At 50.7% G+C, this 27302-nt stretch overlaps 1 protein-coding gene across 2 annotated transcripts; it reads left to right on the plus strand.

Annotated features, from left to right (window-relative positions):
- Positions 1-162: 162 nt before the first annotated feature.
- Positions 163-27302, plus strand: Pde1b (phosphodiesterase 1B). 2 transcript variants are annotated; one of them, XM_008839235.2, is made up of 16 exons: positions 163-305; positions 388-510; positions 17144-17257; positions 18988-19170; positions 19332-19398; positions 19705-19821; positions 22039-22179; positions 22526-22626; positions 22718-22843; positions 22962-23063; positions 24098-24218; positions 24491-24572; positions 24856-24964; positions 25377-25507; positions 25996-26113; positions 26597-27302. In XM_008839235.2, exons 2-15 carry the CDS (start codon positions 401-403, stop codon positions 26097-26099), a joined length of 1608 nt encoding a protein of 535 aa, XP_008837457.1. In that variant the 5' UTR covers positions 163-305; positions 388-400; the 3' UTR covers positions 26100-26113; positions 26597-27302. The 2 variants fall into 2 exon arrangements, with proteins under 2 accessions (XP_008837457.1, XP_008837469.1); XM_008839247.3 differs by lacking the exons at positions 163-305; positions 388-510 and adding an exon at positions 11680-12245.

Consider the following 27302-nt stretch of genomic DNA (forward strand, 5'->3'; position numbering starts at 1 on the left):
CGCCCTTGAGCGCTCCTGAGTGTGCGCCCCCGGCTCCCCATCACTCTTCGGCGAGGGGGAGGAGTGGCTGCGCCGAGCGCAAGACTGGCGGGCGGGCAGGCCCGGGAGCAGGGAGGGGAGCGGAGGGAGGGGGCCTCGGCCGGCGGAGGAGGAGTGAGGGGGAGGCGGCTCTAGCGGCGGCGGCGGCGGCGGCGCGGAGAGCTGGAACCTGGAGCCCAGAGAGAGGAGCAGCCGCAGCAACTGCAGCCCTGCCAGCTTGGGCCGAGCCTAGAAATACCGGCCTGGCTGGTCCACGCCAGCCGCAGGTGGGAAGGGCCTGGGATGGGGGCGAGGGTCTCTGGGCTAGGGGCTGAAACTGAGCGGAAAGGCCGCCCCTCTGTTCCCTAGATAGTGGCCGAGCATGGAGCTGTCTCCTCGCAGCCCTGCAGAGATGCTGGAGTCGGATTGCCCGTCACCCCTGGAGCTGAAGTCGGCCCCCAGCAAGAAGATGTGGATTAAGCTTCGGTCTCTGTGAGTCTCCGGCCCGGGGAACGAAGGGGGCTGGGAGGGAAGGGAGCCCGGACTCTCTATCTCTCTCTCTCTCTCTCTCTCTCTCTGTGTGTGTGTGTGTGTGTGTGTGTGTGTGTGTGTGTGTGTGGTGTGTTGCGGGGGATTGACTGGAGGTAGGCTGGTAGATTCTCTCGGGCACACATGTTGGCAGGTGTGAGGAAACACGGCCCTGATACCCGTGTCCAGCCCACATGTGCGAGGCATGTGCAGTAACAAGCCGGTTGGTTAGAGCTGGCTTAGGAGTTGCAAAGCTAACGATGTGCTTGTGCTTGTGGCCCTTAGGGTGACAGGGTAACACAGGCAGGGCAAACAGGCGGCACAGTATGTGCGGTGTGGCAGGACTGTGGACGGCAGCATTCAGGAGGTGCCAGGCTGACTCACACGTATCCATGTGCAGGGTTGTGCAGATGTGAGACACATCACATGCATTTGCACTAGTGTTCGTGGGTCACAGAGGTGTGGAGAGTGCTTGCACACCGCTGCAGATCTAGTGTATGGGGATACTTGTACCAACCTGTGGGTTTTTGCATCTTGGTTGGGATTGGTCTTTCTGCCTCCTGCCTCCTTACAGGGAGCTGGATGAGGGTGCCTGATACTTGAGAGGATCTTCTAACCTTGGGGTCTGGAAACTCACTCTGCATAATAATGATCCACCTGGGAACTGGAGGAGGGGGTGGTAATTGAAAGAAGATTGATTGACAGGAGCAAGGTAATTGCCTTAATCAAAGCCTTTTTGTTTATATAGGTTCTCCCAGGATCTCCAAGCACATTTAGGCACCATTTCTTATTGTTGTGGGACCAGGGTATATGGGAGGAATAAATGAGGAGAGGAAGGGGTCAGATGTCCCATGCACCCATCTGAGGGAGAACCGGAACTTTTCTTCCTGCCCCTCGCAGGAGGACAGGATTAGGTCAGAGACAAGCCATGCACCCTGTTTACCTCACAGGCAGCTAGCTGCCTGGTAATCACTGCAGTCCATTGATTCTTAATCAGAGAATAAGGGAAGATGCCCATCTCCCTGAGAGACTCTCTACAGTCCTAGGAAAGAGGCACTACATAGGAGACAAAACAATAATCAGCTCTTGATCCCTATTCCTCTCTGGTTCCCTCAGTAGCAAGTATTGAGCTTTCTATTCCTGGGTTCTGATGAAGGGAGGGATGGAGGTAGGAGACGGACAGGTGTGTATGGCTGTGTTGTTCTTTGAATATGTCACCTATGGTGATGAGATGATGCCTTTATATTGGGCCGGTGGGTCTGATTTATATGCTTGCTGCTTACAGAGCAGAGGCCTTATGGAGAACGATACAGAGTGGGCCACTGGGCTTGGAATCTAAATGTGCTCCTTTGTCCCCCTCCTTTGCTGCCTCTGGCCAGTGCTATTTGCTAGATTCTATGAAGCACAGCCTTGGAATGAGTTCTGGGATGAAAAAATGGAAAACCAGATTGAATTGATTTTTGTTGAGGGGGCCTTGACAGAAAATGATGCTGTGCCAATGGTAACTAAGTTGAGGAGAGGGACAGGTGAGGAAGTGACTGAGTGGACTGGACTTCCACTCCAGGCAGCAGGATTAGATAGCAGAAGAGGTGTTCCTGTTTTCATGACCTCCCATACTTTTCTAGCCAAACAATTTTTTTTTTTTTGTCTTTTTGAGATGGTCTCCCTGTAGCCCCAGCTGTCCTGGAACTCACTATGTAGACCAAGCTGGCCTTGAACTCACAGAGATCCTCCTGCCTCTGCCCCCACCTCCCCCAAGCACTGGGATTAAAGGCATGTGCCAACCCGCCTGGTGCTGTTTCCTTCTTTAATGTGAGGAATGCGCCATGGTGAGAGAAGAGGACCCCAGAAGGTGGCACTCAACTCTGAGGAGAGAAGGAAGCAGAGGCAGCTGTCCTCCACGGTGCCTTCACTGAGATGGCCGTACATGGTGGGCAAGGATCAGTGATCCTCCACGGTGCCTTCGCTGAGATGGCCTTACATGGTGGGCAAGGATCAGTGATCTCGTTGATTAGATTAGATGACTTTGGTCTTAAGGAATGCTAGCTAGCTGATTACTAATCTCCAGGAATAAATTCTCAATCTTGTTCACTCAAGGTGGAGAAGGATATCAAGATAGAGTCCAAGTTGATGGCTTTTTGGCTTTGGCCTTGCTTGAATAATGGGGAAGATCTGACAACCAGTGGTAGGAAAAGATGAGGATGTAGGCTTTTTTTTTTTTTTTCCCCTGGGTAGGAGGAGTTCCCCAGCTCTCTGGGTCATGGTTTCTGAAGAGGTGAGAAAGGAGGAATTCCCTTAAATGGAAACAGAGCCCTCCCTCCTTCTCCTGGGTGAGAGTAGAAGAGGTTGTTTAGTCTGGAAACAGGGAGGTAGACATGACTGTCTCAGGACTGGCTACTAAACAGAAATGAAGACAGATGGAATTTCTATATATCTATCACTTTCTGTGTATCTTGGTTTCCAAACTCAACACATCCTACTCCCCCTTCCCTTTAAAGTTCTAATCTAGGACATTGAGACTCTTGGATTGCTTTTGCCTCTGGACACCCCTCCCCCAGTCTAATTGTGCAGGGCAGTTTCTTATTGGGAAGACTATCTGGGAATCCTGTTTGCCATACCAGGACCCTATGGAAGGTCAAGTTGAGAACCTGGGCCATATGAACTAGGGCAAGTCTCCAACAGTAGGATTTAACTTCTGGCTAGCAGGAAGAATTTTCTGATTCAGGAGATTCCTAAGAGGAGGCAGGAGAGAGGCTGGGAGAAGCAGTTTGGAAATGAAGGGCTGGTCATGTAGCTTTCAGTTTCTCCAGCCTGAAGCTGCAGGATTTAACTTGGCAGTCCACCCTTCTCTGAGACCAGAGGGGCTTTGGGGACTATCAGGAGAGACAGTAGATGTATGTTTTCTGAGTCTTTTTTGAGTCAAGAAAAACTCCATTGGTTTGTTGCATTGGCTTATTCATTCACCCAACAGCAGTCTGGATGCCTTTCATGGGCCAAATGGCATACTGGGTACTGGGGATGTACTGCTGGATGAAGTGGACACATTCCTTGCTCCCATGGAACTGACCAGGGGTATGGAGAGTAGGGAGGGCATGCCTTTCCTCAGCTTGCTATACTTATCCAAGTGGTAAAATTTGACTACTCTGGGTTTCTGCTCGTCTTTCTCGGGTGGGGGGGCAGTTGTACATACATGAAAACCAGAGATAGGAAGGAGTTCTCTCTACCGGGGCAGTACAAGCATCACTCTCATGTCTGCCCCAGGTTCTCCTGGAATTTTACATTTTACAGATTGAACCTCCTCCTTCCTGTGGGACAGTATAGGCGTAGTCTCCTTTTCTTAGCTCCCCCTTCATTCTCAGGACCCCAGAAGTCTAGCCTCCTTGTCCTAGGTTGTGGTTCAAGGTCATAACAGCAAGGGCCCATTTGGAATTATTTTTGCTTATCTGTGTTTCATCAGCCTAGCGTGGTACCTTGAACATCATTGACAATAAATACTGTTATAAAGGCATGAAGAAAGAAATGAATGAGTTATGTATGTGTGATGTCATGGAACACAGTTCTGTCTCTGATTCTCTGGTGTGTGTTTACCTCCATGTGGCAGGGAGGGGCAGGTAGGAAATGGAGGTGGAGGAAAGGGAGATGGTATGGGTTGCTGCATTTTGAGTGTGTGATGCTTTAAAACATGTGGGAGTGGGACCTCAGGACAGAGCCTGGAACTGAATGAGTTACAGAGAGGGATACAAAACCTGTGTTTTGTGTGAATGAGAGGCTGAAATTGTGAGTGCCGGACGTGCATTTGTGCTGGGTACAGGGTGATGTGCCTGCCAGAAACATAGCTCCATGATGGTGTCTCTGCTTTTGTGGTCATGAATGGTACATAGTTAATATGCTGGGAAGGTATGCACTTATTTGAATACCTCAAGTGGTCCTAGGTATGGATGTGATGCTGTACAAGCGTGTGTGAGTATGCAGATAATGGAATACAATGTATGTGTGATCTTTTGAGTGTATTTTTACACATTCAAATCTTATGACAATCCTGTGGAGATCCAAAGGGCCCAGGAGGATGTTAAGGGACTGATCAGGTACCTGATTGAGTCCACCATTGGTTCATTTTGTATATGCTCCATTCAGTGATCTTGTGTGGTTCTTACCAGTTTTGAAAATCATGCTGACCTCCCTGGTTCTCTGCACATAGCTGTGCAGCTGCTGTGAAGACTGAAGGATAAACCATGGCTCTCTCCACCTTTGGGGAATAGGAGCATCGCATCAGGCCTTTCAGACCGTAATAGTGGGAAGATTTTTTTTATCCTATCCTCCCTGGACCAGCTCTTCTTGCTTCATTGCCATCTGTGGCTCAGGGAATCTTTCATTCCTCCTCTTCCATCAGAACTCTCCCGTCTTTATTTTTTCCATCAGATTTGTTTGAATGAGGATTTGGCAGCATCTCTGTGATGGGAGAGGTAGGAAAATTCCTACAGTGAGGTGGAGAGGCACAGAGAGCAGAGGAATAATTCAGACCAAAGGAAGAACTCCATACACCTGTGTTGAGAATGGGTGCTGGAGGAATTATGGGGTGGGGGGGGTAGTAGCAGAACAGAGAAAATGTCAGGAACATGGAGTTGAGCTCACTTTCCCACTCTGCAAGTTCTGAGTCGTGCGGTCTTGAACTCACACAGTCTCTCAGAGTCTCTGTTCTTTGATATTATCCATATAAAAGTGGCTTTTAAATGATAGAGTTTGGAGATCTTTGTGAAGGATGAATGGGGGACTTTTGGATGGGATGAGGGGGAAAAGATGATGATTAAGAGGCAGGAATATGAATTACCGCATAAATTGGAACCCAGTGTTTGGGGCGTGATTTTATCTTGCTGTTGAATGGTTATCAGGAAAGGTTAGGGCAGGTATCTGAGTTCAGTGGGTAGGAGATTGGTGGGGCTGGAAGTTGGTGTGGGTCATGGAGGTTGAAAAAAAAAAAAAAAAAGGAGGAGTCCTTGTTACTTGGCCCCAGAGGTTGAACTGGATGTAGATGGAGTATTGTAGTTCTGAGCAATGTAAGATTGAGGAGCACATCTTACCCCATCTGGTTATCTGTATGTTGGGCAACTCCCTTTTGGCTTTCATCTTCAACACCCAGGCCTGGGGTAATGTCATCAGGCTGGACAAAACCCTTTGGCTCCTGGGCCTCTGGAGAAAAAGGCATGCCTTTCTTTTCAGGCTAGATGGGAGGATTTTTCTCATGCCTCCCTGGTCAGCGCTTCCTCCTTAATTTATAATTGTGGCTCAGGGACCCTCTTCTCCCTGGCTTTAATATCCCCTCTTCCATCCCATGTCTCTATTTTGTTTTAATTTTGTATTTCCTCTACATCTTATTTTAGAGAATCTCTCCAAGACCTTTAGAATCTACATACTATTCTGCTTGCTCAGGGGCCTTGGGAGGGAGGTTAGAAAAACACAGAGGTGGTTCCACATCTGCGGCTACACTCACTCTCTTTTGCCCAGAGGAAGGTGAAGGGGTTTGGGAATGCAACAGGCCTTGGAAGATCAGGTAAGAGTCAGTCAGAAAAGCCTGGACAGTTCTAGATCTTTCCTCTTTTCCCTCCAAGAAAAAAGAAGAAAACCTTGAAACCAGGTATGGTGGTTCACATCATAATCTCAGCACTTGGGAGACAAGTTTCTAGGGAGACCTGAGAGTTTAAGGCTGGCTAACCAACCCACCATCATCACCATCACCATCACCCGCCACCACCACTACCACCACCACCAAAACCTTAAAAGAAGGCTTGCTTGTCTTTTGAGTCTATAAAGGGATCCTTGAGGATCAGTCTAGACCTCTGCTCTCTCCCTCCTCTTTGACCCTTGCCATTCCTTTCACTGCCTCCCTCTTTTGCCCCATCTTTCTTGGGTTTCCTTTCTTTCCTAGACTCACTTTCTCCTCCTTGTCAATGTCCCCTGTGCCTTCTGTCCCTGTTTCTGTTACTTGCCCTCTGATGCCTTCAGCCTTCTACTTCAGCCAGATAATCTCTGGGTTGCTCCCCTCACCTTACTTGGTGACAGGTAAGTTGACTGTGAGGCACCTTTGAACCCTTCTTCAGAGTCCAGCCTCAAGTCTTCCCTTGAGCAGGGCTTTTCTTCTGTCTGCTCAGTGACCTCATCTTCCCATTCCTCCAGGGAGGAGGCCAAGTCATTGCCTTTGAATCTCAAGGGGCCGGTCTTCTCAGGTACAGATGTTGAATAGCTATTTTGCAACTCTCTTTAGGACAGCTGCAGAGGAAGAGGCACAAAACCAGGGCAGCAAGTGGAGTGGAGGTGAGACACTAGGGAGGATGGAAGGTGTTAGATACAGAGATTGTCCCCTGTGGGGAAAGCCACTTGGATCACTTGGACCAAGAGAGCTGGGAAGAAGTGCTGGGAGGGACAGGGAAAGGGGCTCTTGGGCAAGGACAAGGAGAAAACCTGATTGTTGACATTCAACACAGGCCTGTGCAAGGGTTAGTGCTTGGTCGTCTCCCTCATGCATCCATTGTTGCAGTGCTCCTGCCCCGGTTCCTACTCCCTCCCAGCGCCTACACCTGTAGCATCAGTGGTGCTTAGTCCTCCCTTATGCCTGGCTGGGGGAAAAAAAGTCAGGTTGGGATTCTGCTTAGCATCTAGAACCTTCTCAATCTCCCAAGGGGGTTATGATAGGTTTTGGCAGAGAGGGAGACCAGGATGCCCAGGAAGGCCTGGTTAGGAGAAGGGTTAGAAAGGGTGCTTTAGGAGTGCTCTTGGTTGGAGCCATGCTCTCAGGTCAGTTGATTACACAGCTGCAATGGGAAGTCAGATTTGCAAATAATTATGGTGGCTGCAGTAGCCCTTGAGGCTGCCAGTTGGTCTTGGCACCGTTTAGGCCGGGAAGGGGAATGGAGCGTGCTGGGCGCAGTACTTGGCGAGCTTCTGACAGGCAGGATCTGGGGTCTAGGAAGTTTCCCCTTTTCTTCCTCATCCTCAGCTTCTTGCTTGCACATCTAGCTTGGCACCTTTTCCCTTCTGTCCTCTCTGCTCACCTTGTTTGGAAACTTCCTCCAGCCTGGGCTGAGTGAACACATGCCAGCTGCGCTGCCAAAGTTCCCCAGCCCTGGGCATCTCTCTACTAATCAGGAACTTTAGGAATTCCAACAAATCAAGTTGCGGTAACCTCATCCCAAAGCTGACTTTGTGCCTCCTGCCCTCTCCTCCTCTGCTCTCCTTTGAAATAACAACAAAGTTGGCTATTGTTTTGATTGCTGCAGAATGGATTGAAGGTAGATACGCAGGAGGCCTTCCTCAGAAATTCATGGAGGTTAGAAAGTGATCTTTCTCCATATAAAGAAAGATATCATCCTCCTTTAAGACCTAATAATGCTGATTTCAGAGGGGCAGTAAGTTAGTCAGCAAGGAAGAACTCTGGAACCTGGGAATTAAGGTCCAGGCATCCTGCCTCCCTAGTGCCTCCATGCCAGTCCCGAGTGCAAGAACCACACAGGGTTACAGAGGAAGCAACTGATACCCAGAGCTCGTTGGCAGGAGGGGGGTCAGCGCTGGAATCAGACTGCAGTCCTGCTGAGCCAGCTGCGTGCTGCCTGGCACACCTGCAGCCCTTCCTTGCCCAACTGCCAGCTCTTTCCCATCTCAGACTGCTTTCAGCATCTGGTGGGCCCCTTAGAAGATGAAGATAGTGACTTGTGCTGGGATGTGGTCTGGAGAACTAGTGGGGTGGACTGTGTAGAGGTGGTTAATGAACAGTGTTCAGCAGTGCAGGGAGAGAGGCAGTGATGGACAAGCGAGCTGGAAAAGAGCTCTTTTGGATGGGGTCCTGGCACCTGCTCTCTCCCATCTGCCTCCCCTCATATTCTTGCCCACCCCTCCCAATTCCTCTGTCTCTCAAGGGCTGAAGTGTTGGGGGGGAGGTGACTCATTTGTGTTGTGCTACACTGGCTATTGGGACACCTGGGTTCTTATTAGTCAGGCCTAAGGCTCAAGCCGCTCTGATTGTTCCCTTTTTCCTAGTGTGATCTGAGCTGTGTTAGGCTGTTGCTAAGGATCACCGGTTAGAAATGGCTTCTGTAAAATCTGGGCGTCGTGGCCCATGCCTTTAATCCCAGCATTCAGGAGGCAGAGGCAGGCAGATCCTTGTGAGTTCAAGGCCAGCCTGGTCTACATAGTGAGTTCAGGTCAGCTGGAACTACAGGGAGACCCTGTCTGAAAAAGACAAAAAAGAAAAGAAAAAAGGCTTCTGGTGGAGACTAGGGAGCTGCCTTCACACACAGGCAGGATAGAAGCAGACCCTCTCCACCCCATGGCGCAGTGTTTTTCCTGGCTCTCTTCTGGAGCACCTTCCAAATTTCCTTCCCTTCCCTTCCTGCCTTCTAGGACCTTCCGTACCTTTCTCTCATCCCCCTTCCACTCTCTTGGCTTCTGCCCTCTCTGTCAGCACACCTGTCTCATCCTTCCTCTAGCTCTTCTGACCAGTGTCTGAAGATCTCACCATGGCTGCCATGGCTGCCATGTCAACCTGAGGCCTGCCAACTCCTAGGATGGCATCCCAGCTCTGCCACTAGGGGGGCTATTTTTATCTCCGGAGCCACCCCCGCCACTCTGCCCAGCCAGCTGCCAGAACTAGGGCTGCTCAGATAGCAATGGGAAGCCAGGGAATGAGGGGAGAGTGAGCGGAGGGCTGGCCATTTTTGGCCACTCTTGGGATCTGCGGCCCTGTGCTCTGAGCAGTCCTAACCTCTGCTTCTACTGCCTCCATGGCCCCTGTGGACTGTGAAGGAGAGAGAAGCCCTGGATGTCTGGAGAGACAGCATACAGCTTTTCCACAAATAGCCCAGGTTCCATTTGGAGACCTCATGGAAAATCAGGTCCCGTGTATAAGGTGGGCCTCTGGGACTTGGTTTATGGAGGCCTCTCAATGAATATTTGCAGAACTAACTAAAGGACTGGACTTAAACAATAGTTTCCTGCATTAATGTATCACTATATAGTTCCCAAAGTATCTCACCATGTTCTCAGGAGACTTCTGGGGACCATGTGCTATTTACCTGCTTTTGATGTGGAGACTAGAGCTCAGAGAGGTTTGCCCGCAGTCATACGCAGTGGGAAAGTCGGGTGAGTTCTCCTGAGTTTAGCTGGTGTCATCTTTCTCTGAGATGCTGACTTCCTTGCTTCTTTTTGTTTCTGAGATTTTGGAGTTTTGAGATCAACTAGGTAATCTCTTCCCCCAAGACAGTCCCTGCCCCCACTCTCCACCCTTTTAACCTCTGTCCCAACTCCTTAGATCTTAGTGTAGAGTGTGGAAAGTTGGACGTGGGCAGTGGATGGAGGCCCTGTGGTCAGGCTCTTTTGAGCTTTAAATTTAAGGGCTAATGAAAGTAGGATGGGGATTGTAAGAGTGGAGAGAGCTCTTAAAGGAGGGGGGAGGAAGAGAGAAATGGAGTACATGTGACATGAAAGCAAATGGGGGGAAGACTTGGGGGAGGAAGAGAACCAGTGAGAGGGGTCGTGGAAGAGGGGAGAGGCAGGGGGAGAGGTGTAAGAACAAAGCACACTGACATACATGTATGAAAACGGCATAATGAACCTATGATTTTGTATGTGAACATAGATGCCAATGAAAACACAGTTAAGAGCTAGAGAGAAATCGATGCTGGACCTTTTGCTGGCTCTTCACATCTATGTCTTTCTTCCTATTCAGGTGATTTAGCTCAGTCAGAGGTAGAGTGTAGGGTGTGGATGAGTGTGTGAAAGAAAGGGATGGTGGTTTTCCAGCATCTCTTCTTACTAGGAACTGTTAATAATCATAGGCTAAGAGTCATTTCCCCAGGGGTGAGCAAGGAAGCAGAAGGAAGAGCTAACCTCTGCAAGGATTTTCTAGTCTGAGTTAATGTCTACCTTGCTATAGGAGGGTGGAGGTTAGCAGAGGAGGTCCTGCAGGGAGGGGAGCCGGCCAGCTCAGAGGAGGCTGTTGCTGTTAGGGGCTGACCGCAGCTGGCTGTCACCTCCCCCCCAATCCTTTTCACCTAGTGTGAGAGTAGGCCAAATGGCTTGGCCTGGGACCCTGATGCTGGGTCTAGTCCTTTCTCTCTGAAAGCACTAATCAGCTGGTGGCCGTGGTCCAGAGGGTGAAGGCGGTGGGGCACAGAGAACAGCATCCTGCCTCAGCCCACAGCAGCCCTGCATCTGGGTCACCAGTTCCCTAGAAAGCGACTCACGGGTCTTTAACCAATGCTCTTTTGCAGTTGAAACCCACTTCCACTTGTTTCAGTGCTCAGTGACGCCCAGACCCAGCAGGTCCCCAAACTTCATTTGTTTATAATCCTTCAAGGCCTTGGCACAATGACAGAATATTTAATTTCCCTCTGCTTCTGAGTGGTGGGAAGGAGGAAGAAGACTTCCCGTCATAAAACCCAAGCTCTAAGTCTGTTTCTTTTCCCTTTCTTCTGCCACACTCATCCCCATGAACCCTTTCCGCCCTTCCACATCATGCTCAGTGCAATACCCTAGACGGAGGGTACTGTAGGAACTCCTCTCAGGATGCGTTTGGCTTCCCCGCCCCCTCCTCCTCCTCAGCCCCGCCCAGTCCCCAGTGGACCAATCGCGGCCCTGTGCACTTGTAGCGGTGATGTCATCTCGCAGCCAATCGGGAGGCGGCTGAGGCTGGGTGCGCAGTCTACTTGGCGCTGCCGAGGCCGGGCTTCCACCTCCCCGACCTCAGCCCCCAAAGGTGGGAAGTCTGGAGGTGGGAGAGGGGTCCTGGTCCTCAGGCTTATCTGGGCGCCGCTATTCGCCCCTCCTGGGCCCTGGCATCACTACTCAGAGCTGGATTGACCTGGCTCTGGCTAATTAACGGTTTTCCCCCAATCTCCTTTGTAGATGAGAAAACCAGGGCTGGGAGTAATTTGGCCAGCCTCTTGGGTTGGGGTTTTTGTTGTTTTCTCCCAGGCCCCGCCCACTGCCCTGCCCTCTTTCTATGGAACAAGTTCTCCAGACTTCATTCACTGGTGGAGAGAGGGCGCTTCTCTCCCCGGAGAGCCCTCTGGCCTCGAGCATCTTGCAGGCCCCCTCCTGCTCTGCTTCTGAGGGAAGTTCACGGTCCTGCTTGTCCATTCTCTCAAGTGGCCCGGCTCCTGTGAAAAACCGCCCTAGGCGAAGCCAAAATCTTAGGAGCTGCTTAGCCCCACTGGGCTCTCGCTGGGCCCCTTCCGTTCCGACCACTGACTTCTCCGTGACAGATTCAGGATGGTTCCCTGTCCCTGCCGGACACCGCCTGCTAATCCCTTTTTCCCAAAGAGGAGCCCCACCTCCTCAGAGCAAGGGGCTGGCCTGTGCTATTTCTGGCCTTTCTGGGACTCTTCTGACAGCAGATTCTTGTTTTCAGTCTGATTCAGATGTGAAACTTCTCGGCCTCTCACCCAGTTCCTGTAGCCTGGGTCTCTGCCTCATCACCCCTTTAGCCTCTAGTCAGGCCCCTCCAGTTCCTCTCCTCAAACTGCTCTCTGCGTAGGTGCTCAACTCTGCTGGGACTTGGAAGAGGAAGTTGGGGGTTCAAAGGGAGTTGTTTCCCCAGAGGGGCCACAGGTCCCCGGGGTCAGCGTTTTGATAGTCTCAAGTAGGAAACTAATTTCCATGGCAAACCTTGTTCCTGTTCAGAGGAGCCACCTTCAGGGCCCCATCCTCAGGTAGGTGCTAAGGAGAGGGGAGGACAGGAGGGAAGGGTGGAGGACAGGAAAGGGGAGGAGAGGAGAGGACAGGAGGAGAAAAGAGAGGAGGACAGGAGAGGGGAGGACAGGAAGAAGAGGTGAGACAGGAGGAGAGGGGGAGGGCAGGAGAAGAGAGGACAGAAGAGGGGAGGAGGGGAGGACAGGAGGGGAGGGGAGGCAGGAGAGGAGGGGAGGCAGGAGGAGGGGACAGACTGCTTATAGACCCTTTGGCTGAGGTTTGGTGCAGGGGAGGCATCAGGACCTGACAGTTCCCCACGATTTGTGCACATGCCTCACCGTCTTACCCTTTTACTCCATCAGTCTTGTTTTTACCTTAGTCTCCTTCTAGTTCCCTTTCTCTTTGCTTTTCATTGCTTCCTCTCAACTATGACAGGTACTTTTCAGATTTCCCCCTTTCCTCCCTGATCCCAGTCCCAGGCACCCTTAGGACCTCATATTCTTTTTGTCTCTTCCCTTTCCCTCTCTCCCAGACTGCCTGCCCTTGGCTCATGGCAATCCTCCTGCCTCATTCTCTCAAGTGTGGAGATTACAGATGGGAACTACCATACCAGGCCTTTCAACCTCCCCACCATAAGAGCTGAAGGTTGAATTCAGGGCCTTACACTGTTAGGCAAAGGCTTTACCATTGAGCTACTATTCCCTGGTCCTCTCTCATCTTGCTCTGACTCCCAGTCCCCTGGATTGAGCTGTCTTTTCCCAAGGTCCCTACTTACAGCCATCTTTGTGGGAGTATTGGTACTGGAAGTAATGGTAGGGTCCTTTGGAAATCCCCACATAGCCAGTCAAGTGGTGATCCATAGAAACAGCCCTGATAGGACTAGGGAAGCTGGCCTCTTCTGAGGTGTTGGAGTTAATACTTCCAAAGTTTTCTTTTGAACCCAAGCCAAGAGAGACTGGGGCCTGCCAAAGGGTCAAGGTCAGAGACTTTCTCCATCCTACAGGGGCTGAAGGCAAAGGAGAAAGAAATGGCTGAGAGTGGAGGTGGGAGGAGTGTTGGGGGAAGCTTCAGTTTCCTGGGGGCTGGATGAAGACTGGACAGTGTTGAGCCTCTTGTTCTACAGGGAAGGGGGCTTTTCCTGTGCAGATTCTCTGAGGGCTGAAACAGGGTTAAAAGTGATGTGGGTGGAGAGGACTTCCTGCAGACCAGTGAGGTACGGACTTGAGGTGGACCTGAGAGGATCCTAGCTCTGCAGGACTTTGTGATAGAAAAGGCCCTGCTGACCAGCATATGGTCTGTGTGCACACGTGTGTTTATTTGACTTCGGAAGGCCGCAGTCAGCACCTGGATCTGCTCAACCACCGGAGTCCAGCTCCTCTCTTGAACTCTTGGTTTATCAAATCTGTTCTTTAATCGTTCCCTCCCTCCCTCCCACCTCTTTCTGGTGTCTGGATCATGTTTGGGTCTGACTTCAGCTGAAGCTGTATATACACTCCTGAGAGAGATCTAGTACCAAAGAAGTCAGAGGGAGCGCCTGTTCAGAGCTGACTTAGGGTTTCTCTCCTGTCCCAAGGCTCACCATTAGCCTTTAAAAAGCCTGACTGGGCAGTATGTCAGTGTGAGCTCTGGCAGGAGGCCATCCGCTGGATTAGTCTGCCCCCATTGCCTCTATATGGTGAGCTTTTATTGAGCACATACTGTGTTCTCTGAGCATGGAGGCCAAGGTAAGCCAGGCATTGTCAGTGCCAGGTCCTGTGGTCCCAAAGGCCAGTCCAGCCGACAGGAACATTTAAGGTGGCACTGACCGAGGCTGGAGAAGCTGTGGCACAATGCCCTCTGCCTCTTGCCAAACTAATTGCACACTGTTAGTTGTAGGTCCCCTTAGCCTTAGTGTGAGTTGTGGGCTTGCCAACCTGTGGACTGACAGGTCCTATGACTTGGGCAAGGCAATTCCTTCCTTCCTGGGATGCTTGGAAGACTCAAATGAAGTTTTGAGTTGTGTAGGAGAGATGCTGGTCACATGTGTCTTCTGTTGTCTCCTCCATCCAAACTGGACTCCTCTCTTCCTGGACGCGGATAGAGTAGCAGGTGCCTGTTGGGTTTGAAGGATGTGATGGAGCAGGGTGGGGGCCATTGATGCTGTCAGTTCCTATTCAGATAGTCTTTATGGAGCCTGTCTGCCTGTGACAGGCTTTGTTGCACATTTTATTTCCTTTAATTTTCTTAAGAGCCTTGTGGAAGCTGCTTCACCATTTTACAGTTGTGGAAATTCAGGCTCTAAAGTAAAGCTTTTAGCCTTGAGTTTTATAGAATCATCTAAGTTGTTTCTTAAAAACGCATGTCTCTGGGACACAGAAACGGCTCAGGGGGCAAAATGCTTGTGGTACAAGGCTGATGGCCTGAGTTTAGTCCCAAGAACTTATGTAAAAGTGGAAAAAGAGAACTGACTGCACAAAGTGGTCCTCTGAGCTGCACATATGTGTATGGCGTGCGCACGCGCGCACGCACACAAACACTCGCACACACATAATAAAATCATAAAAATGCATGCTTGCCTTTAGACTGTTCCCTCAGAAGTCCTGGTTCAGTAGATGTGCAGTGAGGTCTAGATCTACATTTTGATTTGTATCCAAGGTGATGCTGATTTGGGCTGTCTCCAGGTCATATTTTAATAAATACTGATTAAGAGTTAGTGACTTGGGTGTAGATAGGGGAGGAGGTCTAACTGTGATCAGGCTGCATTGTATGAAATGCACAAAAATTTGATTAAATAAAAGTTAATGATTTGCCCAAGGGCACACAGCAGGAAGTGATCACTTTGAACCTGGGATTCTAGCCCCAAAGACTGCAGTGCACTATGCCAAGGAGTTGGGATTTTTGTGTTGGAAATGTGGTTTGCAATTCTTTCCCTACCTTCCTTTCTCCTGGCCCCTTGTGAGGATAAAATGAGATAAAATAGGGGAAAAATATTTTTCAAAATGTAGAGCTGGCATTGAACAAATACATGCAAATGAACAGCCGTGGGTGTGGCTGTTCACTTGAGCACCAGTGCTGGGAAACACTTGTTTCCCCTGAGGTGGACTGGAAAAGACAAGACAGTGGGCATTAACCTCTAGGGACACAGTTTGTGATTGAAAAGGGGCTGATTATAGTAGCAGGTTAGGGTAGGGGTGGGATTGTGAGGAGCAGGTGAACCACAGGCAGGAGAAGAATTTCTTTCTGTTCTGTGTGTGCCTGGATTCCAGAGCTCCTGATCTGGTAGGGGTGGGGTGGGGTGGGGTGGGGTGGAGGGAAGACTGGGTAGGGAGGGGAGCCTCTTTCTGCAATCGTTACAAAGTCCATTATGTGTCAAGCCTGCCAGAGGTGCATTCTTTAGATGTCTCCCTCAGACACACTGTTAACTGCTCCATTCTGAGATGACAGTTTAGCAATTACTAGCCTAATCATACCTAGTTCAGCTAAAGATTTCTGCTTCTTGGAATTCATCCTCAGGAAACCTTTGCCTATGTTCAGGAGGAGGCTTCTACCAAGATGTCTGCTGGAGAGATAGCCATAAACTAGTCAAAGAGGCCAAAAGAACGTCAGTGTCCAGTTCTAACAGATGACGGCAAAGCAAATGTTACTGTACTCTTGGAGGCCAATTATGAGCAGTGAGGGAATGCCAGACACCATGATGAGAAGATCTCTCAGATGTGCTGTGGAACTTCCCACAAAGCAGGCACACATGTTCTGCAGTTCCATCATGCCAAACACAAGGCAGCCACAGCCCAAACTAACATCATTATTTTAGGGAACAGCATACTTTCTAATACAGTGCTTACCCCTGGGAGACTCTTCTCCGCCCTGACTCATAGGGTGACCTTGGGTTTCCCAAGCCCCTTTCTTGGTGGGGAGTTGTCCTGGCTACTGTCTCACCCCGTGTTGGCTTCGGGTGGGTGTGCCTCAGGAGAGGGCTGAGAAAGGAATGGTGAGTCGCTTCTTTAAAATCACCATCTAAAGCCAGAGCGCTTTACCACTGTGCGCAGCACCTGCTAGACTTCCAAGAAATCTCTCAGTTAATCAATGACCCCTAGAATTCAAAGGTGAAAATCATGAAGGAACTGTCTCCCAGGTGGGTGTGCCTCAGGAGAGGGCTGAGAAAGGAATGGTGAGTTGCTTCTTTAAAATCACCATCTAAAGCCAGAGTGCTTTACCACTGTGCGCAGCACCTGCTAGACTTCCAAGAAATCTCTCAATCAATGACCCCTAGAATTCAAAGGTGAAAATCATGAAGGAACTGTCTCCCTAGGCAAGGTGCCTAGTCAAGGAGAGCACCTCACCATTTTGCTCTGGATGAGGCTTTGGGTGGGCCAGAGACAGGGGATAGATGTGGTGACTCTCCCAGAGGTTATCTCTGGCACACGCCTGGGCAGTCAGGGGTTAACCTGCTTTGTCCTGGTTGATGAATTCTGGAATCATAATCCATTAGCTCTGCCTGTGTGGAGTGAGGCCAGGCTAAAGCATTCAGATTGGTCTTTGTTCTGTGCCTTTGCCATCCCTGCCAGGGACAGAGGGGCTGTGGACACGCTCCCCCTCCCTGCCTTGACCAGACAATGAAAGGATCCTGGGGACTGTTTTGATTGCTGTTGATCCAAAAGCCTTCGCTCCTGGGGAAATATTGAGACTATGAAACGAATCATCTCCAGAAAGATCACCCCTGGGGCTCATACCTGCCTAGGCTAAAACTGTGGGGGTAAACTTTCTACAGGCAGCAGCAGCCATGGCCTGGGATGAAAAACATTGACTTCTGTTATCATTAATGTTAGAATCATTAACAATTCTTAGAAAATTGAAGGTGTTTTGCAAAATGTCCTCTATTGGGGAACCCCCTAACTGGGTCATAGTGTCTAAGTGGGATGTCTGTGCTCACACCCTGCAGGCTGCGCTACATGGTGAAGCAGTTGGAGAACGGGGAGGTTAACATCGAGGAGCTGAAGAAAAACCTGGAATACACAGCTTCCCTGCTGGAGGCTGTCTACATAGATGAGACACGGTAAGAGAGAAAGAGGAAGGTGTCAGAGAGGCAGAGCTCCAGAGAGGGAGGAGGGCAGAGCTGGCATGGGCTATGTGACAGGGACAAAGAGGGGAGGGCAGAGATACAGAGGCAGAAGCAGAGAGATGCAGAGATAGAGACACAGACTGTGTGGAGAAGGCTGGGGTAGAGCTTCGTGGTAGAGTGCCTGCCTTCATTCTTGGTACCCAGACCTTGATCCCTAGCACTGGGGAAGAAAGAAGGAAAAACAGCTATGACTTCAGGGGTGGAAGGGACCCTATGGCTCATCTAAATGTCTTCAGACTTGTGCTGGCCAGTATGGGAACCTCTGACCTTGTAGCTACTGAGTGCTTACAATGTGGCAAGGATGAACTGAAAAGTGTATGTAAGGGGGCTAGAGCGATGGCTTGGTGATTAAGAACACTGGCTGCTCTTCCAGGGGACCTGGGTTCGATTCTCAGCACCTACAAGGTGGCTAACAACTGTCTGTAACTCCAGTTCTAGGGGATCAAACACCCTCTTCTGATGTCTGCTGGCAGTGCACGACACGGACGCACTTACATACATGCAGGCAATACACTCATGTACATAAAATAAAAATAAATAAAATGTTAAAAAGTGTATGCAAATTATATGCTGGATCTTTTTCTATAATTTTATTATTATTTTTATTTTATGTGTATGAGTGTATTGCCTGCATGTATGTGAGCACACCCGTGTTGTGCAATGCTGCGGAGGTCAGAAGAGGGCTTCGGATTTCCCTGGAACTGGAGTTAAGGACGGTTCGCAGTCACCATGTGGGTGCTGAAGGATGGTTCGTAGCTGCCGTGTGGGTGCTGGGAATCGAACTCAGGTCCCCCACAAGAGCAGTCAGTGCTCTTAACCGCTGAACCATCTCTCCAGCTCCATATATGCTGGATCTTAATGACAGAAAAAAGATTATAAAATCTGTCGTTCATGAATTATATGTTGATTTATGTTGAAATAATATTTTGGAGGAATTGGCTTAAATAAAATTTATCATTATACGTTTCACCAGATTCTTTTTACCATTTTAATGCGGCTACTAGAAAAAGTTAAATTCTTTGTTGTTGCTTTTTGAGATAAGGTTTCATGTAACCTAGGTTGGTCTTGAACTTGCTACGTAGCCAAGGCTGGCCTTTGACACCTCTACCCACCAAGTGCTGGAATTATAGGCATGTACCACTACACCTGGCGAAAAATTTTAAATTTCATGTGTGCATCTTGCAATTTACTTCTTATGCATTGTGCTGCCCTGTAACATTCCTGGCAGATGGCATTTTGTTGCCTGCTTGGACATGTCCATAGAGATTCCTACTTTCTTATGCAGTGAACTATTTTATTATTGGAGCTGCTCCTTAGGAATACAGACATAGAAAGCTGTGGTAAGAGATGGGGCTGGAAAGATGTCTCAGTGGTTAAGAGCATGGGCTGTTCTTGCAGAGGACCTGGGTTTGGTTCACAGTACCCACACGGCAGCTAACGACTGTCCAGAACTCCAGTTCTAGGATATCTACACCTACTTCTGGCCTCCAGTGAGCGATATGGATGTACTTACATATATGCAGGCATGACACTCATACACATAAACTAAAATAAAAGATGGGGAGCCAGGGAGAGAGGTACTGATTGAGTGTGGCTGGGTACAGAGTTTCTAGGTGTGGAAGCATCTGCTTTCTTTCTTCTGTGACTCTCCTTCTGGTCCCCAGGCAAATCCTGGACACTGAGGATGAGCTGCAGGAGCTTCGGTCAGATGCTGTGCCTTCAGAGGTGCGGGACTGGCTGGCTTCTACCTTCACCCAGCAGACCCGAGCCAAAGGCCGCCGGGCAGAGGAGAAGCCCAAGTTCCGAAGCATCGTGCATGCAGTGCAGGCTGGGATCTTCGTAGAGCGGTGAGGTTTGCGCATACTCAGCCTCTTCTGCCTCTAATGTGCCTTCCGTCCTAGCCAGCCTGATCTCACCCACCTTGGGACCGAGGCTTATCCACACACTCACAGCTGTCTAAATTCCTGCCCTCCAGTCTTTATCCCTGAGTTCTTCCATTCTCTCCTAGGATGTTTCGGAGAACGTATACCTCGGTGGGCCCCACCTATTCCACTGCAGTCCACAACTGTCTCAAGGTGACACCTGGGATTTTGGTCAAGAGGAGAAGGGGGTTGGAATAGCTATTGAGGTGTCTAGCCTCTGTTTATGGGGTGATTTTTACCTTCCCTTTTAACTACTGTTCCCATGTTCCTCCAAAAAACTTTTGCCCACTCCAAAGGCAAACTGTCTCTCTCCTACTGAGAGACACCTGGGATGGAAGAGGTCCACTTTACCAACTGTTTTTCTGTTTTACTGGGAAATCCTCCTTGAAGTACAACTGACCTTGTCACAAGGGAATGCTCAAGGGGAGCTTTCCTGCCTAGTTTGTTGCTTCTCCACAGAACCTGGACCTCTGGTGCTTTGATGTCTTTTCCTTGAACCGGGCAGCAGATGATCACGCTCTGAGGACCATTGTATTTGAGTTGCTGACTCGACATAACCTCATCAGCCGCTTCAAGGTTGGGCAGCATCCTACCTCGGCCTCCAGGCAGGACCCTTCACTCCTCTCTGCCCTGCCCTAAAATAGCCCCAACAGATAGAGTCCATAGCTCCTTCGTCCTGTCTCAGGGGCAAGGATGACACCCCCTGCCACCCCGTTCTAGCCTCTCCTGCAGTTGCTGTAGTCTGGCCTCTGACTTCACCAGCTGCTTCCTGAGTGAAGGTTCCAGGCCTGCAGGAGGCTAGCATGGGATGCTGCTCTTCCCCTTTGCCTCCCCAGCTGGCTTGCCCTCTTCTGGGCTGGCTGCCATCCACCTCCTTTTCTACTCCCGTCTGTAGATTCTGGAGCCCAATGTGTCAGCCTTTGGGATTAGAGTCTTTCTGTTTGTTCCCTGGGGGTGGGGAGGGGCCGGTGTGCAAAGTTGGGTACTCACTTCCAGCCTCCTGCTGAGGTCTGTACCAGGGGATTTTTCTGGAGAGGACCAGATTTGGTTAGTGCTGGGCAGGGCCATGTGCTTGGCAGAGAGGAAGAGTCTGCACCACACAAATCTGCTCCAGATCCTGTATCTGGGAACAGTGCCTGGGAGGGAGCTGGATGAGGAGCCCCTCTGGACATGGAGTGTGAAGGATTTCTGCACGGCCATGGGACATTTAGGTGACACCTAAATGTAGATGTTGGTGGAGTTGCAGGCCTCGGGGTGGGGGTGAGCTGAGCAGGCTGGGTGGAGGCTTTACCCAACAATCTTCTGCCTCACTTCCCTAGAACAGCATCTATGCCAGCCTCTTCCGACCCTTGACTTTTCCTCTTCCAACCACTCTCAAGAACTTCCATGACCTTCTGAACTGTTCAGCTGGGTTTTCCTCAGTGTCTTCATGACACCTGGCCTCCTGGACTTCCCTTATCCCCTTCTAAGCCTCTCTCTAAGCCAAGAATAGGAGAGCCCTTTCCCAGCTCCCTTTTCTCTATGCTGGTTCTCATTTGTACTTCATACCAGTGTCTCCCACACTCCCTCCTTGTGTGGAAGGACTGGATTGGGGGGCTCCAAGAACAGCTGTACTGGGTTAGGTTTGGCTGGCTTGTTCACCTTCTGCAAGGCAATCGGAGAAAGAGGTGTCCATTCCTTCCTGGTTAAGCTGCCTTCCCAAGCTCCCTGGTCTCTTCCTAAGTACCCTGGCCTTCCCCTCCCGGCTCCTCCCTTTCTCTTCTTTTCCCTTCCCTCCAGGGACACCATGGCAACGCAAAAGCAAAGGCAGTTGTCATGGAAACAGTCCTTTTAAATTCCCTGAATTTGGGGCACAGCCCTCCAGGGGTAGGGGTGGGATGTTAGGGTCTGACTAGTGGCACATCTTCTGTGTGTGTTGTCACTCTGCAGCTCATCTGCAGAGGCTTCCCCAAGTCCTGAGCCTGGGGGTCTCTTCCTGGCTTCTGGTGAAGATTTCAGTCCTGTCCTCTAGGAGTTTTGAGCTCCTGAAGGAGGGAGAGGTGCCCTAGGGCCTATATAGTTAGGGGACAGAACGGAGAGTGGCTGGACAGAATGCTGGTTCCTGGGGTGTGTGTGCATGTGCATAAGCTCTGTGGGTCTGGCAGGGTGCCTGGCACATGTGGAGAGGAGATGGTCAGGGAGGGCTTCTCAGAGGAGCAGATGATCCACATCTGCTGCAAGGGTGCTCTGCAGCTCATCTCACTCTTTCTCTGCTTCTGAGCCCTTTCCGTGGTATTGGATTGAGGAATGATGCGGGTGGTTGGAAGGTAGGAGGGAGGCTTTCTTTCCTTTTCTTAGAAATCACCAGGGAAATAATAATAATTATAGCTACTCTTCAGAGAGCACTTACTAAAGCCTTATACTTTTCTCATTAAATCCCAGGTAGGTGGTATTATCATCATTCTGCAAGTAGTAAGGCACAGGGAGGCATGTGACTTATCCAAGGTCACATAGGCTACAGGTGTTTGAGCCTAAATCAGAGCGCTGGTTCACCTGAGAGCAAAGCCCATCCATGCTAGCTGTCTGGGCCACTCCCAATTCTTTTTTGGGGGAGGGTAGAGTGGGGTTGAGACAGGGTCTCCCTATGTAGCAAAGGTTGGTCTGAAACTTGCAAACCTCTCACCTCAGCCTCCCAAGCGCTGGGATGACAGGCAAGCATCACCATGCATGACTGCCTTGTAAAGAATGATGGGATTGCTCTGTCCCGTCATTCCTGCAGAGCCTTGATGTCTCTATTCCTCCTCCTTCCTGCAGATTCCCACTGTGTTTCTGATGAGTTTCCTGGAGGCCTTGGAGACAGGCTATGGGAAGTACAAGAACCCTTATCACAACCAGATCCATGCGGCCGACGTGACCCAGACAGTCCACTGCTTTCTGCTCCGCACGGGCATGGTGGTAGGTGCCTGGCCACACTCTTGCTGTTTGTGGTCTGTGGATCCAGAATTGGGAAGCCTTGGTTATTTGCCTCTCTCTGTCCTTGGTGTCCCAACACCTGCAGAGTCAAATTGCATTAACTTTCTCTGGAGAATTTGCAGATGTACCAACACTTCTTGGGCACTGCTGGTGACAGACTCTGGGGTGCAGTAGGGATAGGGCAGCTGGGGATGGAGAAAGGTCCCTGGCTATTCCAAGAAACTAGCTTTGAGTGGACTGTGAGCAGAGTGCTCTAGCTGCGAGGGAGGTGTCTGGGCAGTCTCTGGCAGAGGGCTGACCCTTGCTCATTCCCTGCCTCTTCCCTTAGCACTGCCTGTCAGAGATTGAGGTCTTGGCCATCATCTTTGCTGCAGCCATCCACGACTATGAGCACACAGGCACTACCAACAGCTTTCACATCCAGACCAAGTGAGCAGTGGGACATGGTGGGGGCAGGAGGGGCCATGGCTGCCAGTGGAGCCCTTTATAGGGGGCTGGGCATGACAATGCAGCTTCACAGGTCAGAATGTGCCATCCTGTACAACGACCGCTCGGTGCTGGAGAATCACCACATCAGTTCTGTCTTCCGCATGATGCAGGACGACGAGATGAACATTTTTATCAACCTCACCAAGGATGAGTTTGTGTGAGCAGAAGCTAGCACATGGCATTCCTGAGACCCTCTATCCCAGCCCTCGTTCCCCACATCCTGGATCTCCTGCCCAGCAGTGCTGAGAAGGCTGGTCTCTTCTCTTTTCACTTAGAGAGCTGCGGGCCCTGGTCATTGAGATGGTGCTGGCCACAGATATGTCCTGCCATTTCCAGCAAGTGAAGTCCATGAAGACAGCTCTGCAGCAGCTGGAGAGGTGGCACATGGAAGGGTGTGGGCAGGACCAGGCCAGAGGGAGGGGCTGGCGAATCTGTGTATACCCTAAGTAGTGGGTGTGCCAGTTTTTACCTGGGTGGAAGAGACTCCTGGCTCTAGGCACTCATCTGAGTGTACCTGTGTGTGTGTGGTGTATGTGAATGTGGCCTTGGGTTTATATCCAGGCTTGGTTTTTATGCAGCTGCTCTGATGGAGAGCATTGGCTGGAGGGGGATTCTTATCACAGCTTCAGAACAGGCTTCTCTGGGATGTTGGGAAATTCATTCAACCCTTTGGGTCTTGTGTCTGTGACATGACAACAATGAGTGACCCCCTCCATGTTAGCTTCTAGTCTAATAAGGCCATTGGGAGAGTTGTGTGGGGTTAAAAAGAACACAAAGTCAGAACAAATGTCATAATTATATCTAATGGTGTTTAGAAGTGGCTGGGAATATACAAATGCGTGTAAGAAAGAATGGGCTCTGTGTCCTGGTGTGTGTGTGTGTGTGTGTGTGTGTGTGTGTGTGTGTGTGTACCTCTTTGTATAGTGTCTGTGAATAGAGATGCTGGGTCACAGCAGGCCGTTGTTGGGGAGTAATAACAAGAATCATGATGATTCTTATCGTAAATAACATCACTAAGTGCACATTATGTGTCAGACACTCTTCTAAATACGTTACATGTCATTTAATTCTCCAAGCAACTCAATATGTGGTAGGGTTGTTATTTCCATTTCTGGGTTGAAGAAAATGAATTATGGACATTTTCAGTCACTTGCTCAGTGTCTCACAGCTAGTGCGCTGAAGGTGTGTGGGGGAGTCAGATCTACGCCCACTGATTCTAAGAGCCTGAGTTTTCAGCTACTAACCTATGCTCCTTCTGTACAACTACAGGTGTGTGTGTGTGTGTTTATAAGTGAAACCTCAGAGAGTGTTTTGGGGTTTTATGAAAGGATGTGAAGGGAGTGTGACTGGAAGTTAGAGAATGGCCCAGGCTTCCTTTTCCTAGATCATTCTCAATATCTTCCTGAACCAGGATCGACAAGTCCAAAGCCCTGTCTCTTCTGCTCCATGCTGCTGACATCAGCCATCCAACCAAGCAGTGGTCAGTCCACAGCCGCTGGACCAAGGCCCTCATGGAGGAGTTTTTCCGCCAGGTATGATGGTGCCTGTCTACCTCTGCCCATGGGCTTTCTTACTCCTTACTTTTCAAGTTCTCTATACCTGCTCCAGCTTTATCCAGCTTGTTCCTGACCTGGCCCCAAGCCTGTGGTGTCAAGTCTCTATCTTCAAAGCTGAACACTGGCTGCTTCCATTTACGCATCCCTCATTTCCAAATCAAAGGGGCAGCAGTCCTCTCCTCCCATAGCAGCCCCCCTCTACCCCAGCCCTACCAATCAGGCAGGTCTGAGGTGTCCTCTCTCCTCAGGGTGACAAGGAGGCAGAGCTGGGCCTGCCCTTCTCTCCACTCTGTGATCGCACCTCCACCCTGGTAGCCCAGTCCCAGATAGGTGAGTCTGAGAGGAATGGGAAGGGAAAGGATGCTATCTGAGCCTGGCCAGGCTCGTTCCCAGTCTCCAACTTCCTAAACCACTCTTCTTACTGAAACAAGGATGCTGGGCTGGGGTGCGAGGTCCTGTGACTGAGGCCAGCAGCTGCATTGGCAGACACCATTGTGTCACCTCTTCACTATTTTACCTGCAGTTGGGGCTTAGAACCACGTACCCTCACAACTACCTGCATCCTCTGCCCAGCCTTTCAAGTAAGACATAATTTCTTGCCCCCTTCCTACAGGCTTCATTGACTTCATTGTGGAGCCTACCTTCTCTGTGCTGACTGATGTGGCAGAGAAGAGTGTGCAGCCCTTGGCAGATGATGACTCCAAGTCCAAAAGCCAGCCCAGGTGAGTGTGGCCTGGGTAGCCACGTGCCCTGGTTCTAGGAAAGGGAAGTTGGACACATAGAGAGGACCAATTCATGGGAGGACACATAGCTAAGGATGGGTGGTAAGAAGGCAGGCTGCTCCAGGTTTGGGAGCCCCTCTGCTGCTTGTCACAGTCAGAGCTGAAGGTTGTCTAGAAGGGTGGGGCTTCTCTAGGCTCCCTGCATTAATTTAGGTGTCTACGCCAACTTTCAGATAATCCTAGAGGAAGGGGTTCAGCTGTGGGAACTTGGGGGTACCAAGAAGAGGGAAAAGAGACCTTGGCCCCCTAAACTTCCTCCTAGCCTTCCTTTCCTCCACACTGAGAGTTATGAAGTGTGCTCTGGAGTGGGCTGGGTCTTACATCTGGAAACGGGTGGGGGTCCTGCTTCTAGCTTCCAGTGGCGCCAGCCTTCTTTAGATGTGGATGTGGGAGACCCCAATCCTGATGTGGTCAGCTTCCGCTCCACCTGGACCAAGTACATCCAGGAGAACAAACAGAAGTGGAAGGAACGGGCAGCAAGTGGTGGGTGCATATGTGTGTGTGTGTGTGCACGCGAGTATCTTGGGGCTGGCTGCTGGAGCAACAGCAGTCCATTTTGGTAGGCCCCAGGCAACTCTTTGATTCCTAGAACTGGGAATGGAGCCAATTAGATCAAGGTTAGGAGGGCATAGGAAAGGCTGACTGGTTGAATGGCCTGGACTGTTCTAGAATGAGGGCTGGCGAGAAGATAGGAACTGCCACAGTACTCTAACTCATGAGATTCTGTACACGTGGTCAGAATGTGTGCACATCACATCGTGAGTCTCCAAATGGTGCCCCTGGAGTTTTGGATAACTCAGTATTCTGGCTCTGCACTGGGAGCAGGGCTGTGAGTTTCTCAGGTGGGAGGAGTGGAAGGAGCTCAGCTTGGAGGCAGGTGCTGGAAGAGAGTCTCCTAATTTTCTTCACATATACCTTGGTTCTGGAGAAACTTCTTGATCTGACATCAGCTTCCCTGGAATCTCCTGCAGGCATCACTAACCAGATGTCCATTGATGAGCTGTCCCCCTGTGAGGAAGAGGCCCCACCTTCCCCAGCAGAAGATGAGCACAACCAGAATGGGAATCTGGACTAGCTAGGGCTGGCCAGGTGAGCTGGGGCTGGCCAGATGAGCTGGGGCTGGCCAGGTGAGCTGTAGGCAGGTGGGTAGCTCAGCCAGCCTCTCCTTAGGTGGTTCCTCTTTGGGCTCTGCTGAGTAGGAAGTTCTCTTCTATCCTGGCAGTAATGTGGGGAAATAGAGGCATAGGACTGAGCCAAGGTGTGGGTGGAAGCAAGGGATTCCTGCCACCTTCTTTGGTCCTATAGTTGTTGTAGGAAAAAAGGACAGCCCAGGCGGGGTGACACATGTGCCAGGCTTTGAAATGAGCACCAGGAAATGAGCACGAGGCTCAGTGAGGTTAAGTGAATGACTTCTATTTCACCCCAGCTCACCCTTGGTGGCTATACTTCTGAAAGGCATTTGTACATAACAGTACTGGGGCCTGAGTGTGGCCTGGCTGGAACTTGGAGAAAGTTCAGACTGGAGATGAAGGCCAAGAACAGAGCATGGAGGCATCTCCTTTTTTCCCCCAGGTCCTCACTGAGTCCAGAGTCTTCGATGTCATTAGCACCATCCATCAGGACTGGCTCCCCCATCTGCTCAAGGGCGTGTGGAGGTCGTGGGAGAGACAGCCCACCTGAGAAGGCCAAATGCTAGAGCTGGTGGGGTGGGGGAGGGCCCCTGCCTCTCCCCACCTGACACCCATTGGGGCACAAGCCTGGGGAACCACAAGTCCCCAATGGTCACTGTGCCCACCCCTGCCTCTGGACTCCCCTCCTGGCCAGGTGGCTTCCTGGGAGCAGGGAGCTTCTCGCAGGCTTCCTAGGGCCTGGAGGGGAGGGTCAGAAATGCCAGCCCCCTGGGCCTGCCCCCTCCTTCTTGCCTCCAAGTTTCTAAGCAATACATTTTGGGGATTCCCTCAGCCCCCCGTCCCAGATCTTAGCTGGCAGGTTTGGGTTTCCCTTCTCCCCTAGGAAGGGCCGGAAAGCCCTGTGTGGGAAGGGCAGGGTACCATCCTAGGATAGGGTGGGGGGTATCCTCTTGACCCCACTGCACTGCTCCAGCCCCACTCTCTGCACACTCCTCTTCTGTGCCCAGACAGTGGCTGGGGAGAGGAGCCTTCCTGGGGTCCTCCGGAACTTGGGGCTGGTCTGGTTTTGAGGAATTTGTCACCTGTCCTAGCCGAGTCTCCGGTCCTTTGCTTCCTTCCTGTCCTCTGGGACTAGGAGGCTCCCATCC

Source organism: Nannospalax galili, unplaced genomic scaffold (assembly GCF_000622305.1).
Source record: "Nannospalax galili isolate Female #2095 unplaced genomic scaffold, S.galili_v1.0 scaffold251, whole genome shotgun sequence".
Lineage (NCBI taxonomy): Eukaryota > Metazoa > Chordata > Mammalia > Rodentia > Spalacidae > Nannospalax > Nannospalax galili.

Excerpts from the sequence above, each read along its gene's own strand:
- Pde1b (XM_008839235.2), top strand. The coding sequence starts at position 401 with ATGGAGCTGTCTCCTCGCAGCCCTGCAGAGATGCTGGAGTCGGATTGC. Across the intron at positions 22,180-22,525 it reads TGCTCCGCACGGGCATGGTG|CACTGCCTGTCAGAGATTGA; the intron begins GTAGGTGCCTGG and ends CTCTTCCCTTAG. Across the intron at positions 25,508-25,995 it reads GAAGGAACGGGCAGCAAGTG|GCATCACTAACCAGATGTCC; the intron begins GTGGGTGCATAT and ends AATCTCCTGCAG.